The sequence below is a fragment of the Salminus brasiliensis genome, chromosome 10, assembly GCF_030463535.1.
Source record: "Salminus brasiliensis chromosome 10, fSalBra1.hap2, whole genome shotgun sequence".
NCBI lineage: Eukaryota > Metazoa > Chordata > Actinopteri > Characiformes > Bryconidae > Salminus > Salminus brasiliensis.
The window spans coordinates 11024313-11042380 of record NC_132887.1 but is presented as its reverse complement, the minus strand read 5'-3'; the positions used below and the strand labels follow the sequence as shown (position 1 = coordinate 11042380).

Below are 18068 nucleotides of genomic sequence, written 5' to 3'. Positions count from 1 at the left end.
CATGTTTTCCAGTACCAAAAGAGAACCTATTCACTGGAAGCACATTAATAACGGAGAGCCATATGTTTCAAATCAGTTTTAATTCAGAATTATTTTTAGTGCTAACTGTGTGCGAGTAATTCTATAAATCTATTCATTAAATCTTATTTATTATTCCTATTAAAGTAACATTATCATTTATTATAATATCTGTATGAGCACCTGTAGCGAGGGACGTTTAATGGTATCCAGCAGTAGCCTAGCTCTGGTAGCCACAGCAGGGTTGACGTCCTCAATACTGGACAGAAAGCAGCAGAAGCAATGCGCCAGCGAATACTTCAGCAGGTGGCTCTTAGTGACTGAGCCGATGTCTAGAAAGCGACACAGCACTGCGACCCGCTCCACTGTAGAGACATTCACTTCTGCTTCAGTTACTGAATCAGGAAAAGGTCTTTTCAAGGCCAATTAACAAGTCAGCATTAACAAGTCCAAACATGGCAGCATCATTACACCATATATACAGAGAAATAATAGAGCTCAAGCTATTGGGAAAAAGACAGTAATTAAATCAGTAAATGAGAGTTTGTAACATGATGCATCAGTAGATGGCACTGTATGAACAGTACTACTGGCTTTGTGAAAGGGACAGTCACTAGTCTCTTCTCACTTCTCACTCACTTCTACCTAATAGCCTTATGTCTGATTTATACCTGTAGATGGCTGTGATGTCCAAGGAACAGCTATTTCAATGTACAATAAATGTGAAAAAAATATGCAAAACAAATAAATAATGTAATTGATTGTTTTTGAATCGCTTCTGCAATATTCATAATAATGTGTTTCAAATCATACTTGAAAAAACAAGTCAGTTGCTCAAACCACAAATCATCCCATCTAGAAATCATTCTAAATTGAATTGTGGCCCAATTTTGCATTAAGTGTCTAATAACATATTTGCAATAATGTAATAATGTGACTACAGCTGCTGTATATACAGCTATATATGAATTACAGAAGTACAGCCTGTGAGATTACATGTGTGTATCAACTTTAGTTTTCACTCACGTTATTACACAAGTGCATCTCCACAGCTGTTACAGCTATAGAGGTACACTTGTATTCACTCCATCTGTTACAGCGCTTACACCACCACTAGTTACACTGTTGTTGCCTGGATTATCAATGTGTAACAACACAGTTATTATTGGAGACATTTAATATAAAGTGGGACCATCATTTCCATCCATTGATGGTATCATCAGGTTTCTGATTGGCTCCAAGGTTGGACCCACACATGGACAATCTGCATTACTGATGTACCGTCACAACGTAAAGTCCTCTCTTGCTTTACAGCGATTTTATTTATGAGTGGGACGCCCTCTCGACTCCCCTACAAGGTCAGCGCTTCCCTCTGCCAATCATCATAAGAGGCTGCTTTAATCCCACAATTTCTCAACGCTGTAGGAGCCAGACTGGTAACCATGGCAACCAACAGAGCACACGAGCATGCACCCGCACACACACACATACACACGTACACACACACTCTCTCTCTCTCTCACTCACACACACACACTCTCTGAAAGGGAGCGTGCAAACAGGGCGGAGCAAATTACAGCTCCGCTGCATGATTGGCCATTTATTTGAATACAAGCAACACATTCAGAATTCATTCATGCCACAAAACAAATGAATACGAATGGCTTCGTACAACAGGGTCCTTGCAAATAGATCTGACCTGCTTCAAAGCGGATCTTCCAGTCCTTGCTGTTGAAACTGCTCTCCACCAGCATCCAAAATATGTCCGCGCCATGGGACAGCGAGAGAGCATGGAGCAGCTGAGGCACTGCCAGGGAGGCCAGCTGGCAGAACTCAGACTTCAGCATGGACCACAGGCTGGCCACCAGAGCAGACATTACATCACATATGCGCACACATAATCACTGGAGCTCTTTTTTATTCCTGATCACAAACAACCTGCCTTACTTATATCAGAGCCTACAAGTGAAGAGTCGGTTTATCTAGTTTTTCCTATCAACACACAGACAAACACAGATCAGCCATAACATTAACACCACCTGCCTAATTCTAAGTAAAGTCCCCTTGTGCAGCCATAACAGATTTGAGAATCTCAGGACTTCACAAGGCTGCTGAAGGTCTCTTGTGGTATCTGGCACCAAGACGTTAGCAGCAGATCCTGTAAGTTGTGAGGTGGGGCCCTTAAGGATTGAGCCTTAGATGCCTGTGACCCTGTTGCCGGTTCACAGGTGGCTCCTTCTTGAGCCATTTTTGGTAGGTACTATCCACTGCATACTGAGAACACCCCAAAAGACCTGACTGATGTTTTGAAAATGCTCTGACCCAGTCATCTAGGTTAATCAGTGTTTCTCACTTCATCTGTTAGTGGGGTTAATAATATGGCTGATTGCTGTAGGAGTATAATTTATTGCTACATAAAAGGACAGTTATAACAATGACTGTAATTCTAACTAAACACCAGCAAAAATACTAATTAGTCAGAATGCAGTTCTTACCAGGGAATAAGCATCTTCTCCTGGATGTAGGCCAAGAACTGAGGGTGGTCTTTGCGGGCATGATAGAGACACTCCCCATGCAGACACAGGATCTTCAGACAGTTCAGCATATTGAAGAGGATGTCTGGCTCCTCAAACTTAGCCATCTCCTGCAGAAATAAAAAGCAGCATCCAGGTGATTTCAGACACAGACAGACAGAAGCACAGCACAGAGAGCAGAATGGATTGTAATGTTTACCTGTAGTATGGTGTAAATAAGTCTGAGAGAAACAGGGAGCTGCTGGTAGGAGAACTTCCTATCAGAGTTATTCTTTAAAGCTGTGGAAGAGAAACTTAAATAAGATTTTCCAAAGTGAGCATTTCCAAAGCTTCTGTGCGTGTAGTATGCATCTGTAACATGCAGTCTTTTTTTATATTTACTGTTAAATCCATTTAAAGGCAACATGGCACGCTATATTTATGCTATGGTTCATCTAGAGATGTTTTCTTCATTCCTGCTGGAATGTATTTAAGCTCTAAAGCAGTGCTTCTCAAACTGCTTCTCATGGCCTTTAGATGGTCCACATTTAGCTTGATAATGGATTCCCAAAAAATATGGATCTTTTATTGGGCCCTAATGTCCAGATTGAGAAGCACAGTTCTACATTATATAACAAATGGACCAAAATAATTTGTTCAAAATCACATATATCCCTTTCAGCATATATCCCTTTTGTTCCAACAGTGACAAAAGTTTTTACTCTGTTCACATAACTCCCAATCTCAGGAAAATATACATTCTAGATACCATTTTTTAAGCCTCCAGGAGCATCTGAACATGTGAATTAGGTGTATACTTAATGGACAAAAGTATTGGGACACCTCCTCATTCATAGTTTCTTCTGAAATCAAGGGTATTGAAAATGGTTTATCCTGTTTTTGTTGGAGTAACTGTCTCCATGTTATCCTAGATTTTCGAAAAACATTGTTGTGAGGATTTAATTGCACTGAGCAAAAAGAGTATTAATTAGGTCAGGATGTTGGATAATTACCACCCTACCCCAACTCATTCCCTACTTATCTCAAAAGTATTGGATGGAGCACCATCATTCAAGAGAACATAGTTCCACTGCTCCACAGCTCAATGTTGGGGGGCTTTATACCCCTCTGGTCAACACCTGGCCTTAGGCATGGTGCCAATAGGTTCATGTTTATCTACTATTCTATTGATACGTCTCTACAGGGGCTAGACGAGTTGTGTGTGCATTTGAACATCTGTGCCAGCAATGAGTGCAGCTTAAAGTGGCTGAATGCATTTGCAATGCAATTTGAACAAGTGTCCACAAACATTTGGACATACAGTGTATAATTAAAAGTACAATAAACCTCTTATTCTAACTCTTAGTAAGTTAGTGCTGCTTACTTGTGGCCTAAAGTGTCAGTATGGCACCTGGACACTATGATGAACGGAAATGACCGTAACACTCCATGTTACCTAATACATGCAGATAGTTGTCATGGATACATACGTGGATTGTCAGGGGAGTGACTCTGGTTGCCTGGGTTGTCTGAATTAGCACCAGATGCGTTGTCCCTCTCCTCCGTAACATCCTCTGTTTGCAGACAGTGCTCTGATCTGGGGAAGACCAGACTCTCCTCAAGACTGTCTGCAGGCTCCTGTTAGAAATCGCACAAAATTAGTGGAACAGCGCACACAGAACATTAGTGCCCATCATTAGATTTGTTTTTTGTTTTTTTCATTTGTACGTGTTATTTTAAAACATTTTCAGGAAAAAAAACATCCTGATTGATTGTCCTGACAGCAAAGGAAAAACTGGTCAGGACCAACATGTCTTGACATATGTATGATGCCATGTCCTCACAAAGTACAAAAACAAACACGTGCATGTCTCACCACTAGGCGTATCTCATCAGTGGGGGTGAGTCTCTGGAGGAGCTCACAGCCCAGCTGGTAGCAGAGGATGCTGGACTGGCACAGGCTGCACTCCAGAGCCTTCTCATCCTTTTGGCAGGTGTGTGAGCCGCCCCAGGGGGCCTGGAACACGCTGTTAATGATGCCCACAATGTCCCTGCCTAGACTGCCCTCCAGACCTAGCATCATTCCATCATCCTGCAGCTCCATCTTCATACACAGTTGCAGAAAAACATCAGAGATCTTGTCTTTACAACATTTCCAATAATTATCATATATGCTCAAATGTTTGTGGACACCTCCACCTCTACTTTATTGCTGACACAGATGTGCAAATGCACACAAACTGCTTGTCTAGTCCCTGTAGAAAAGTACTGGAGCAGATAAACATTAACCTATTGGCATCATGTCTAATACCTAGAGGGGTATAAAGCCCCCCAGTGGACTTGAGTTCTCTGAAAGAATGGTGCTCCATCAAATACTTTTTGGATGAGTTGGGCAGTTGGGGATGAGGAGATCATCCAACATCCTGATCATACTAATACTTTTGTCACTGAGTGCAATCTTATACTCACAGCAATGTTCCAAAATCTATAAGAGGGTGGAGACAGTTACAAAAGCAGAATAACACCACTGATTTCATAATAAACTGAATTAGCAGAGCTGAGATTTACTTTGATCAGGGTTTAGCCAATCAGATGTCAGAACCGAAGCTTTTCTTTTCATGACATCCCTGTGAGCTAGTCACCTGTTTAAGGACGAGGTCAAACATGAGGATGAAGCAGCCCAGATTCATGTCGTCATCATCACAGTCTAGGTCCAGAGCACAGTTGCCAGTGGCATGCCCCAGGTTTTTAAAGGGGCTACAGCGCAGGGGGCTGCGGAAGGGGCTTCGAAATGGACTGGGAAATGGACTCAGAGTGTTGTGCTGCCCCCTTCTGCCAGGGTCTGACACTACACTCACCTGCAAATAAAGACACATGACTACAAAATACTTTTCTGTACAATAAACATGATGATCATACAGTCAATTACAAGGCTGAAGGAAATGTAAAATGGTTGCAGAGCTAAAGTGGTTCCCAATTCCAGGCAGTTGGCAGGCTGTTGTTACATGGTTTCTATGGTAATCCAAGTATCTTATATGGTGTTGTTAGCTGGTATAGTGCTACAGCGTTACTAAGTGGTTGCTATGGTGTGGCTAGGCGCTTGATATGGTAGCACATGTAGTTGCTATGGTGCTGCTAGGTGGTCGCTATCATGTTCCTAGGCAGTTAATATGTTATTCCTGGTGGTTGCTAGGCAGTTGCTAAATGGTTGCTAGGTGGCTGCTATGGTGTTGCTAAATGGGTTCTAGGTGGTTGCTATGATATTCTAGGTGGCTGCTAAGGTGTTGCTAATTGGACACTAGAGGAGTTCTATAGTGTTGCAAGGTGGTTGCTGAAGTATTTCAGGTGGTTGCCATGATGTTGCTTAGTGGTTGGTAGGAAGTTGCTATAGTATCCCAGGTGGTTTCTTTGTTTGTTGCCCCAGTATTGCAAAGTGGTTGCTGTGGTATCCCATGTAGTTGGTTGGGTGTTACTAGTGCATATGTGTCATTGGGAAAGTTCGTTCCAGCTTCATCACAACCTTACCATGGACGTTATGTGTTTATGCAGTGTTTAGTGTAATAGAAATGTGAGCCGTTGAGCTTTGGGAACACTATGTCCTTTTCCATTCACTCGTCCAGCTGTGCTTGGATAGATTACTTTATCTTGCTTGCCAATAATCAAGCCATTTAACAAGACTATATTTAGTCTTCAGCTTGTTGCCATGACAACCAGACTCCCTTCAGTATTGCACCGAGTAATTGAGGAGACTCACTTCAGTCTCCACTTGCTCTTTTTACAGCCTTGCCTAAGTATTATTTAAATTACAGTGAGCACATTTCAGTTGATGAATGTGTGTCGTACCCTTCTGGCCCCTGCGTTTCTCGTCAGGTCTGCAGCTCGAGCCTTTCTCTGATTGGCCAGCTCTTTCAAAGAGTTCACGCCATCTGAGAACATGCCAATCAGCAACTGTAGAGGCACTACAATGTCCAGCTGTGAGAGCACCTGTAAACAGAGACCCATTTCTATTATGCTATTATAATTAGATTGTTGTAATATTACACAGAAAAAGAGTTTTTAGTTTCACTAAATCTTGCATTGTGAAGATGTTTTGTCCGTGCAAAAGTAAAGACACTCCTTCCAACTGACATGGTCACTGATTTTTGGTCGTCGGCCATAACCGATCAGAAATGTCAGTGTTAATCATGGACCACAAGAAGAATCTCCCAGCTAACTACATTAACAGGGTAAAATCATTTCAGTGGAAGGAGTTTATGGCTTAAATGTGACATCAAAAGGCTCAACTCCTATCTGGGAGCTACAGCTCACAGTGTTTGTCTCACGATACCACTGACCCAGATCCATACTCAGCATGGCCTGTGCCTTTATATTTTCTCTCCCTAATCCTCCCAAAATAGACACATGCTACATTTTGCTATGCATAACCAGAGCATGTGAAGTTGATTGAAAGAGAAAATCATGAATAGGGTGTGGTTTCATGGTAATGTGCACTTCTGGATTTCTTTGCATATTTTAAGATTTTTGTTATGGCAGACATCATATGCTGTTATGCTTTGCCAGGATAGATTATGCAAATGAACATTTGGACAAGTTTAACATTTTTCAAAGGGCACAGTTCATTCTCCAGTTTATTACGCATACTTGAATTAGTATGAATTAACTTCAGAAACAGCCTACTCTGAATTCCTACGTTGAACTACTTTGAGTTTCTGTGATGTCAGGGTAACATATTGTTGTGTAATACACACACACACACACACACACACACACACACACACACACACACACATATATATATATATATATATATATATATATATATATATATATATATGTGTGTGTGTGTGTGTGTGTGTGTATGTGTGTGTGTGTGTGTGTGTGTGTGCAAAACCTCATATCAGCTTTATTGCAACTTAACAGGAGAAAAAAAAAAACCTTCTTGACTTTCAATTGAGGTCAATATAAAAGATTCTGTTTCAAGGTATTTTGGAGCATTTCTATTGGTCCAAAACAAAATTGGTCTATTGGTCAATTTAACCCAATAAAAACCATCTGTCATAATTAAATTACATCACAAATGTTAAAAAAGTAAAATATAAAAGGTTTTTGCGTGACAGTGATAATAAACACATTGCTTTAACAATCTTAAGCTGTTTAGCTCCACCCATTCAAGCTGAAGTTAGAAGGAGTGTGTCAACCCAGATTGCTTCTTGAATAAAGTACAAGACAGAGCAGCCAATCACAGCAATTGTCATTAACATATATCATATATGTCTTAAACGTACAGTAACAAAACTGCTTTGTTTTAGTGGACAAAGAGAGAGTGGAAAATTGAGGTGAAACAAATAATCATGGTGCATTTTTGGTACATAAACCAAAACAAATATCATAAATATACCTCAGGAAAACTAAAAAAAAGAAGAAGAAAATGTAGGATGGGGCCCTTTTTATTATTTTTCCATGGTAACTCAAAATGTGACCTGGCCCAAGGTAAGCTGGTGTGAAATAACCTGTATGTGCATGTGTGTAGGAATGTGTGTGTGGGGGGGGTGCTCATTTTGGCTGTTGTGTTAAGCTATTTAAACAGTCAATCTTACTGCAGTACTGTTTATTTAGAGTAGCTCTATGGGGTTATTACAACTAAGCATGTTTTTAAGCTCAGCCTGTATCATTTATTTCTGATTAACACTAAGCAAAATACACAGAAACATGTTGCAGTATGATAATAGAATTCCACTCCGATACACTCACATGTAGCCACAGTAAGGCTTGCTCCTGTACAGATGCAGGGTATCCTGTGAATCTACAGCTTATGAAACCAAACATCTCCTCCATGGAGAAGGGCAGTGGGCACAGCTCTATATCAAACATTTTGCTGTAGGGAGAAAAAGAGAGAAAGGGGTAAGAGAGAACGAGACGAGCTGAGCACAACTACTAGGCAAAAGCAGCAAGCGAAGCACTTTGTTCTTATCAGGTCAAACCTAGAGACTTAATTAAAATGGAAGGAACGCATAGTGGAGCTGGACAACATAACAGAGAGACAAAGGAGGGCAGGAGACGTAGCTAAAGGGCCATTGGATGCTAACTGCTGTCTTCTCATTAAGAGTGACCTCTACAGGGCTGCTCAGTACAGAAATAAATTCAGTGGAGCCAGAGGGGATTCCACGTTTGACCTTGTTTGGACTGGGGGTCACGGCACCTAGCTGGTTCATGCGTTGCCATGGTAATAAAGATGAATGAGGCTGGGCTAGAGGGTGCTGAGCACCACTGGGGATTCTTAAAGCCATGCCTCTAAACACCTGAATCTTAACCATGGTTGACCTCAGAGATAACTGTACTTCCTGAACAAAAGCACACAGGAAATGTGAGTGCTGGGCCATGTGTGCATGGTCATTGAACAATTTACAAAGTAAGTGAGTGTAACTGTATAAATATGAGGTATTATTGTTATCATTATAAATTACATGACAGTAAACTGTTATGTGTATATCATGGCTACCTAGAACACAAAACAAATATCTATAGTAATATGTTAAAGACTAAAAAGTAGCTTATTGTACATTGGTCCATTACACCATCATCAGCCCATTATGCCATAACAAAATTAGATGAATTGTAGTGACGGATTTATCTAAACAAATTACATTTTATATGTACCTCATACTCTTGTTTTGCTGGTGCTTAGATAATCTTAATTGATGTTTTGGAGATGTTCTGATCCAGTCGTTTAGATATTAGAACTTTGTTCTTGTCAAAGTGTCTCACATCCTTATATTTAACCATTTTTCCTGCTTTTAACACATCACCTTCAAGAACTGACTGCTCACTTGCTGCCTAGTATATCCATTCCCTTGATAGATGTAGATGCCACTGCAGATGAAGGATAATCAATGTTTCTCACTTCTGCTGTCAGTGGTGTTGATGTTATGGCTGATCAGTGGATATACTGATCATTTATTAGAGTAAATCAGGTGGGCTGCTGGTGGAACTAAACAAATCCATACAGTGGCTGGAGATCACAAAGAAGTCAGCAACCAAACCTGTGCTTTAACCATAACCCTGACCAGCATCACAATTTTACTGATAACCCATTCAGGCACTCACTGAAAAGATAAATAGTTTTAAACATTATATTTTGTGAAGCCACATCTCCCACCCCTAATTCAGACATAAATGAATAATCAAAATATATCACTATACTCAGCAGAATCCTCTGTACCTAAGCACTTCTCGAAACTCCTTCAGCTGGTTGTCTGGTACTTCAGTGCGGATTGCCTCCAGCCATTCTGGCATAAAGCACTCCCACAGTGGCTGGCTGATGACGTTGTAGGGAATCAAACACAGGATACGGTTCAGTCCCTCCTTCAGCTGGGAAACTGTACTGCAGGATTTATCCCAATAACCACCCACCTAGACACACATACAAATACCAAGACTCAGAGAAGCCCAATTCAACAGAAGCTATTAAGTCTCACAACATCATTAACTCTTCTTACCCTGGCAAACTCCACTGGCTTGGGCAACAGGCACATGACCATGACATCAAAGCGCACATCACACACCGTCTTGAGCCACTTTGTCACAAACTGAGGCTTAAGCTTCTCCACCAGACTGCCCACCTCATCGTCCATCATGTAGGCGGTGGAGTGGAACCACTGGAAGACCATGCTGACTAGTCGAGCCAGGCTCTCTGTGGGCGTGTTTTCACTGGGAGTACACAAGCTCACCTGGGGCAGTGTAGGGGAAGTGAATAGATGGGGAGGGGGGGGGGTGTTTTGGAAATGGAAGTTAATGGGATTAGCTTCTTAGTTAGTACAGTTGTGGTAGAACAGTAAGCTGTATCAGTATGGTACAGAATTGGGCTTCTAAACCTCTGGGAAAGGAGAAAGGGGAAAGTATAACTGTAAATCACTGTGATGGGTTGATTGTGGTAAATCCAAGGTTAAAGTGGGTGGGGGGGGGGTCAGTACACAGTAGTAATAGCCTTAGTGAGGTAGTATTGGTAATGATGGAAACAGTTAACAAAGAATATGTTATGTTGCAGTCTGCCCTATTAAAGCACCCTTTTTCAGTGTATAGATCAAAAAACACACTCACACACATACAGATATGCACTTACCAAGAGCCAGATGCCAAACTGACTGAGCAGCCTCTGGTCATGCTGGTCATCCTCTTTGTTGTCAAATTCCAGGTTGTCCAATGAGTGGTGGGAGGTGGAGAGGCCCATCTGACGTCGTCGGTTCATCTCGAACTCCCGCTGCTCTGCATGGATCTCTGCCTCTTTCAGCAGGCTGCCCCGAAGAGAGAAAAAGACAAACAAGACCCAATAACACAGTAAATAACACAGCTCCAGTGCAGTTCAGCTGACACCCCAGGTATTTAATGACCCTTACTGGCTGACTAGCACACTTTAAAGACTACTTTACATGCTGGAATGCTCAATTTTACTGGCATTGATAGGGCCCAAAGCCTAAAAACACAGGCAGGACTACCCCTACACACTGCACCAGTCTACACACTGCAACAGTCCATCGTAGGGTACCACACACACACTTACACAATTCAGGGAGCAATTTAGCATAACCAATTTACGTACGTATTTAAGTTTTTGGGACACCTTACAGTCTCTGGAGCTCTGCAGTTCACACACATACTACCAGCTACATCACAGTGCTGCCAATTATTACTATTTATTGTTATTATTGTTTGTTTGTTTGTGTTCTTTTGTTTCTTTGGAGTACATCCACCCTCAATATTAGTGGGTTTCTCATTCTATCAGCACATGTAAAAAATGCAAGTCAGGGGGTTGATGCTGACTCTGACTGTGTGGAGGCGAGGCTTGGTGAGGCTTGGGCAGGTTTAAGGACATTTAATCAGAGGCCTTTCTGCTTCAGACGTTGCCACAGCAACCAATGGGCATGTTAACATTCGGAGGGTCACCGCCTACCACTATGTAATGTAGTGTAATGTAATCCTATTCAATTGAGGCTGAACTGAATTCAACCTCTAGGGGGTGCATATCAACAGACAGTGTGTTCTGTACTGTTTGGTTGTAAGGGGCCAGCTCTGGTCAATGCAGTAGCATGTGTGTACCTGATGACGGACTCCACAGTGCAGACCAGCTCCTCAGCTCCACATTCACGTGTGTTGATGGGCGGGGGAGATGTCTGGTACAGATGAGTCTCTGCCGAAGCCCCCACCTCGCTGCTGTGATGGTTGACATGGCAACGCTTGCAGTAGCGCACAGGCCGGTTGCCATGCCGACCGCAGCAGCCAGCTGAGAAGCAGGTGACGACTGCTCTTCTCACATGAGAGCTGCAGTTCTGTCGGTGAGGGAGAGAGGGGCGAGAGAGTTGGGGAGAAGGTGAGAAGCGGGGACGGACAGAGAACAAGCAAGAGGAGGTGTAGAAGCAGGAAGAGGAGGGGAATCAATAACACTCGTCCATGCCAAGCGACGGCAACACAGTGATTTATGTGTGACGTGGACACGGTGCTATTGTTCCCAGACAGGGAAGGGTGTCCCTGGAGTGTCTCACTTTTCTAAAAATAAAAAGCATGGCAAGAGTGGGCCAGGCTTAATCTGATCATTCTCTAAAAGCAATGCTCCTGAGATGCGGTGCAATCTATCAAATGAACTGATACGCTGCTTTACTGGTTCCATCTGTCACAACAGCATGTTACTAGCATGAACCAACAGATGCAAGTGTAAATGATGTGCCACTTTGAGCGTAGTCTAACTGCATGAACCTCTCAAACAATAAAGCTTTTATGTAACTGCTAGGTTTTACGTTCCAAGTCCCCATGATCTATATAAAAATCACAGATCTCCATTTATTTTAACCATTTATTTATTGTATTTCACATAAGCACACTGCTGCCATTTGCACTGTGTAAACACTTGATTAATGCATGGATACAAATTGAATCAATTTAGAATTAGAAATATAGTTTACAGCCATTTTACAGGACTTTCTAGTCCCAAACCTGCTTCTCTAACCTTTAGGCCATGGCTAAATGTATATGATGTTTTAGAGACATACTTGTTAAGACAGAGATAAATCCTGGTTGATGGAATAAATTGAATCATATTCAGATAATATAGCAGAAATATAGTCTGTATAGACTATATATAGACTGTAACAAGAACCAGTACACCATACATTTACATATGTAACTACAGCAAATGGGATTGCTCTGTATATACAAAAATCGCAAATGTATACTGGTCTCCCAAAAAAGCGAAAGCTTCCAGCATGCAAAAGTTTGCATGTAATAAGGAATCATTCATAGCAAAGCTGGCATGAGTCCAGGTGAGAGTCAAAAAAGCATTCTGCACAATGACAAAGCCTATTTAAAAGATTGTGGATTAAAAAGGGGTGAAACACTCTAAGCTTCAGGACAGCTGTCTCGTGTGCAAACGCTATTTGATGTTCAGCCAGGCAGAGTACCTGAGATTACTGCCCACTGTTCACTGATTCACCAGGGAAATGTAGGGAGGCCCTCTGGTCATAAGAGGTATTCCAGGACACATATCAACATGCCCTTCTATTTTCATTATGAAGAAGGAAATGACGTATGCAAGATCCTTCAGGTCCTTTAAAGGTGATCTTAAAAATCAGAGGAGGTTCATGAAGGACTCTAAAGACTCTGAAAGCTTTCAGGTCACACTGCAAAAATCTTACACTGAAGAAGCTTGAGGGCATAGAAAGATCTATGGAGATATGGTACACTGAACAGAAGATACTTGATTGACCCACATTATGTACGATTACCAGTGTTAGATTTACCTTATCAGTCCACCCGAGGTCATTCAACACTGTCGACTTTACTGTTCAAACTATAAATAAAGGTGTACAAATGGTTATGTGAGTGATGCCATAGAGAAACCAATTTTGATTCCATAAAGAACATATGTTTATAAATGAGGCTTGTGAGTGTGAGGAACTTTGTAAAGGTTTAAAGAACCATCACTTGATGTCAAGGTTTTTCACACTCATACATCCAAACAGGGTTCTTCTATGGCATCAGACCCTTTGTACCTCCTTAATTTTTTAAGACTGTACAGTGATCTCTGTACTGAGATTCAACATGTTCTTAGCAGTATACATGCTAATGTAAGCTAGAGAGCTTCACTAGATCTAAACATGGCTAGGTGTGAAAATGCCAGCTGATAATGTCAATTTTAGATGAGACAAAGGCTGCCATGACAATCACCATGCAAAGCACATCGAGAGAGAAGTACAAATGACAGCCATTCTTAATACAGGATGTATGGCCTGAAAATGAGTGTAAAAGAACAATGACAAGTCCAGTGTTTAAGCATACAGATGAATACAGATGAAGAATGACAACGTAAAAGATCAGAACAGGCCCCTCCCCATGCTCAAAGACATGATAAGACACTGACATGAATACATACTCCAAAACACACACTTCAAAACACCACACATGAAATATCCACTGCCGAAATCTTACCTTCTTCTGACATATAGCCGATATTTCAGCTGTTCGGGTGAAACCATATAGGTTTTATCACACAATCAAGCAATTGGAACAGTCAAGCAAGTCAATAACATGAAATTACCCAATAGAAATATTATGCTAAATAGGACATCTATCTCATACACACACAGATTTAGATGTTCCTCAGTGTGTACAGAGAAGCATTGTCTTTATATTATTTATAAGGAAAAGTGGGCAGGAGGTTCATAAATAAATATAGCTGAACTGTCATTCATCCCATTTTAAAGCCTCTAATTATTTATATCTAAACAGACCTTCATATGGGGTTCCCTGTGTGTGGTTTGTGTATGTGTGAGGACAAGTGTTGGGAGTGTTGGGTGTGTGTCCTCATGACTAAGTGTGACTGTGCATGTGTATTTGCTTCATGCTGACTATTAATGCTGACCTTGAGGTAAGAGCACATCAACAAGCCACTCAGCATGGTCTCTGAAAGGGCAGAACAGAATAAAACATCACATAAGAAACAACATCTTAGGTAGCTTTTTTCCATATTTTATACACTTTATGTCCAAATGTTTGTGGACAGAAGTAGAGAAGTACTGCAAATAGAAAAGAAATAGAATAGAATAAGAAGAGAAACATGAACCTATTGGCCTAATGCTAAATGCCAGACGTGGGCTAGAGGGGTATAAAGTCCCCCAGTATTGAGCTGTGGAGCAGTGCAACTGTGTCTTCAGAAACTAGTGTTCCATTAAATACTTTTGGGATGAGGTGGGGTGAGAATCATCCAATATCCTGACATCACTAACACTCCTGTTGCTGACTGCAATCAAATCCTCTTAGCAATGGTCCAAAATTTTGTAAAAAGCCTTCCCTGGACAACAAACTCAGGATAAACCTTTTTTTTAAAAAAACAACAACTTGATTTCAGAAGAAACAATGAATGAGCAGGTGTCCCAATACTTTTGTCCATATAAAGTACTTTCAATCTTTTAAATTGTATCATAATTTTGTGGCAAAAGAACAGAAATTGTCAAAAATGAATCTCAACGCTATTTTTCTCCCCTTTCCTACTAAGTTACCATTCCGAAGACATGAGGTTTTGCTACGACAGCGACAATATTCCGACAGACAGTCTTCCTCCCTCAAACAGTCTTGACCTGAAGGCCAGTATTGACAAACCGAAACTGTCAGAAGCCTTACAACCCCTCTCCAACTTCTCAGTCTTTCAGACATGTTTTTCAACAGTCCTGCAGAGCACCAAATTGTATGAAAGCAGAGGCTAAGCGTCAAGGAGAATGATAATATCATTACAGACTCTTGGGAAAAAGGGGATAATATAACCATGGTAACTACGCAGATGAGCAAACAGACTGGTCAGAAACACGTCTGGAGGGCAGTGTGCAGTCGTGTGGAGAGCACTGTACCTAGTGTGTGCTTTAGTGATGCAGTAAGACCTACCCAGCAATCCTCTGACTACATTCTTCACAGATATAGAGCGGAGGGGGCTTGTCTCCCAGGGCAACCGAGAGAGTAGGGTCGATGCACATCTGCGAGGAGATAACATGGAGCAGGACACCAGAGCCACATTACCACAATAACTGTCAGACAAATTAGACAATATTAATGAGAGGAAATGAGCATCAGTATTATGTGTGTTGGTTTTTATCTGCAATGCATATCGTAATATCAACACCAAATAATTTACAAAACCTTGTAAAGTCTTTTTGTTTATATCTGTTACATCTGAAAACACAGGTTATGCTTTGCATTGTGTGCATAATTCCAATGAATGGGCAGAATATTATCAAATTAACAAACATTTGTATTATTTTTGTATTATAAATTTGTACAAGCTGTCCTTTATATCAACAATAATACATGAAGACTGGACCAAAAACAGAGCAATATTACTCAGAATAATTATTGTTACACTGGCTTTAATAAAGGTTACAAAAAATCAGTTGCCATTTTGGAGATACAAGGTTTTGTTATGACAATAAACAAACATACTAGTTCCTCTCAAATAGATTGAGTATATTAAAAATATATAGTTTATAATTTAATTAATGAATAACTTTCATACATGTTCTATTCATTACATGTAAAATGACATTTCAAGTACTTTTGAGTATGTATGTCTCCGTATGACTTATAGCTCATGAAAAAACTGAAATCTAGTATCTGAAATAATTAAAACAAAAAAGACTGTACCATACAGAAATGCTCAACTTCTGACAAGTATGTTCATTTATACACTCAATACTTGATTGGGCCTCCATGAATTACTGAATTCATCGCCCACAGCCCAGGTTCCTTTGATACTGGCCTTCAGCACGTCTGTATTGCGGGGTCGGGTGTTTTTTGTCTTCCTCTTGACAAAATTTACTTTAATCTGAAAACAGGACTTCGGGCAACTGAGCAACAATCCAGTTCTTCTGTTCCTTAGCCAAGGTAAGACACTTCTGATGCTGTCTCTGTTCAAGAGTGGCTTGATATTAAGAATGCAGCAGCTGTGGCCCCTTTCCTAGTGGTGGCTCTTGATGCACTGACACCAGCCTCACCAGGCCTTTACTGCAGCCACATTTAGTTGCTGCTTATTTGTGGGTTTTTCTGCCTTCGGTTTTGTCCTCAGTAAGTGAAAAGTATGGTCAATTGGGTTGAGGTCTGACTCTTTCTGTTTTTAGGAACAATCCATTACTTTGCCTTAAGAAGCTCTTGGGTTGCTTTCGCTGTATGTTTTGGGCCATTACCCATCTGTACTGTGAAGTGCCATCCAATCAGTTCTGCTGCATTTGACCGAATCTGAGCAGAAAGTATAGATCTACACACTTCAGGATTCATCCAGCTACTTCCATCAGCAGTCACATCAATAAGCACCAGTGACACAGTTCCATTAGTAACTACACATGCCTATGCCATAACACTGCCTATGCCATTTTTGACAGATGTGGTATACTTCGGATCAAGAACCCTTTATGCTCTTCTCCATACTCAAATTAATCTTGGTTTTAGCTGTCCAAAGACCTTGTTCTAGAACTGATCAGGCTGATTTTTTTAGATGCTTTCTATCAGTGTAAATCTGACCTTTCTGTTTTTAAGTGCTACCAGTGATTTGCCTCTTGCATTAAACCCTCCTCATTTACGCTCATTTCGACATTGTAGACAACACTACACCTACCTCCTCGAGGAACGATTTCTGCACTCATTTTTTTGTTTTTGTTTTTTGTGTTGCTGAGCTCGCTAGTGCATTTCTTCTGGACCAACACTGACCAGAAATTGTTCACTTGGTCACTCCTTAAGTCTTGTTCTTTCTAATAGGTTGCATTGGCAATGAAACCTATTAGTCATTGTCCAATTTCGTTTGGTCATCAGTAAATGGCAAGACTATGTAAAAAATCCTAAACACACAAGTTCAAACCATGGTGTGTAATGTTACACCTCTATTTATTAGATATTTAAAACATTTGTTATGACAGTGAGAATATAGTACATTTTCACATTCACATCTAAAGTACCATTAATTGACACAGGGTATCTGCCCTATAAATTGCTATATTGTTATATGGTGCATTACATATGTTGTAATCTATTTTGTATATATTTTATTCGATTTTTTGTAAGGGTGAATATGACAATAGTCCAAATACAAAAATGCATCACCAGCATGCACCCTTCCATAAATTCCTTTCCACCGATATTGTAGCCTTAAAATACTTGCACTGTTTAATGATAAGTTAGGAGTCAGTGGTCGGGCTGTAGCTCCCAATACAACATGAAATAATTTACTGTGCTCTTCCACACATGCGCCCACTCCATCCTCCGGCAGCACAGGGTCATCTCTTCCCATTAAGCTCCCCCACCTCCAACCCGTAAAGCACAGTCCCCCACCAGGCCAGTAGTAATTGAAATGCGGCACCTGTCTGTTCCTGTTCTGCTTCTCGGCTTTGAGTGCAAGCTGAGCCAATACTGACGGAGCAGCACAAATGGCCACAGACATTATCAGAGAGAGAGAGAGACAGTGTGTGTGTGTGTGTGTGTGTGGCTTGGGCCTTATCATAGAGGTAAATGGAA

General features: G+C 41.0%; 1 protein-coding gene across 7 annotated transcripts in view; it reads right to left on the bottom strand.

Moving 5' to 3' along the window:
- LOC140564093 (protein unc-79 homolog) overlaps window positions 1–18068 on the bottom strand; it is a 53583-nt gene that overhangs the window by 23944 nt on the left and 11571 nt on the right. For all 7 annotated transcript variants that reach the window (XM_072689193.1, XM_072689194.1, XM_072689198.1 and 4 more), the window contains exons 9-24: window positions 15456–15544; window positions 14440–14480; window positions 14007–14035; window positions 11625–11854; window positions 10651–10822; window positions 10028–10258; window positions 9751–9941; window positions 8283–8406; window positions 6375–6515; window positions 5174–5389; window positions 4408–4635; window positions 4022–4169; window positions 2752–2831; window positions 2514–2662; window positions 1718–1875; window positions 202–383 (exon numbers count right to left, since the gene is read on the bottom strand). In XM_072689193.1, coding sequence (XP_072545294.1) covers window positions 202–383; window positions 1718–1875; window positions 2514–2662; window positions 2752–2831; window positions 4022–4169; window positions 4408–4635; window positions 5174–5389; window positions 6375–6515; window positions 8283–8406; window positions 9751–9941; window positions 10028–10258; window positions 10651–10822; window positions 11625–11854; window positions 14007–14035; window positions 14440–14480; window positions 15456–15544 — 2409 coding nt within the window. The remainder of the gene's footprint in view (window positions 1–201; window positions 384–1717; window positions 1876–2513; window positions 2663–2751; window positions 2832–4021; window positions 4170–4407; window positions 4636–5173; window positions 5390–6374; window positions 6516–8282; window positions 8407–9750; window positions 9942–10027; window positions 10259–10650; window positions 10823–11624; window positions 11855–14006; window positions 14036–14439; window positions 14481–15455; window positions 15545–18068) is intronic.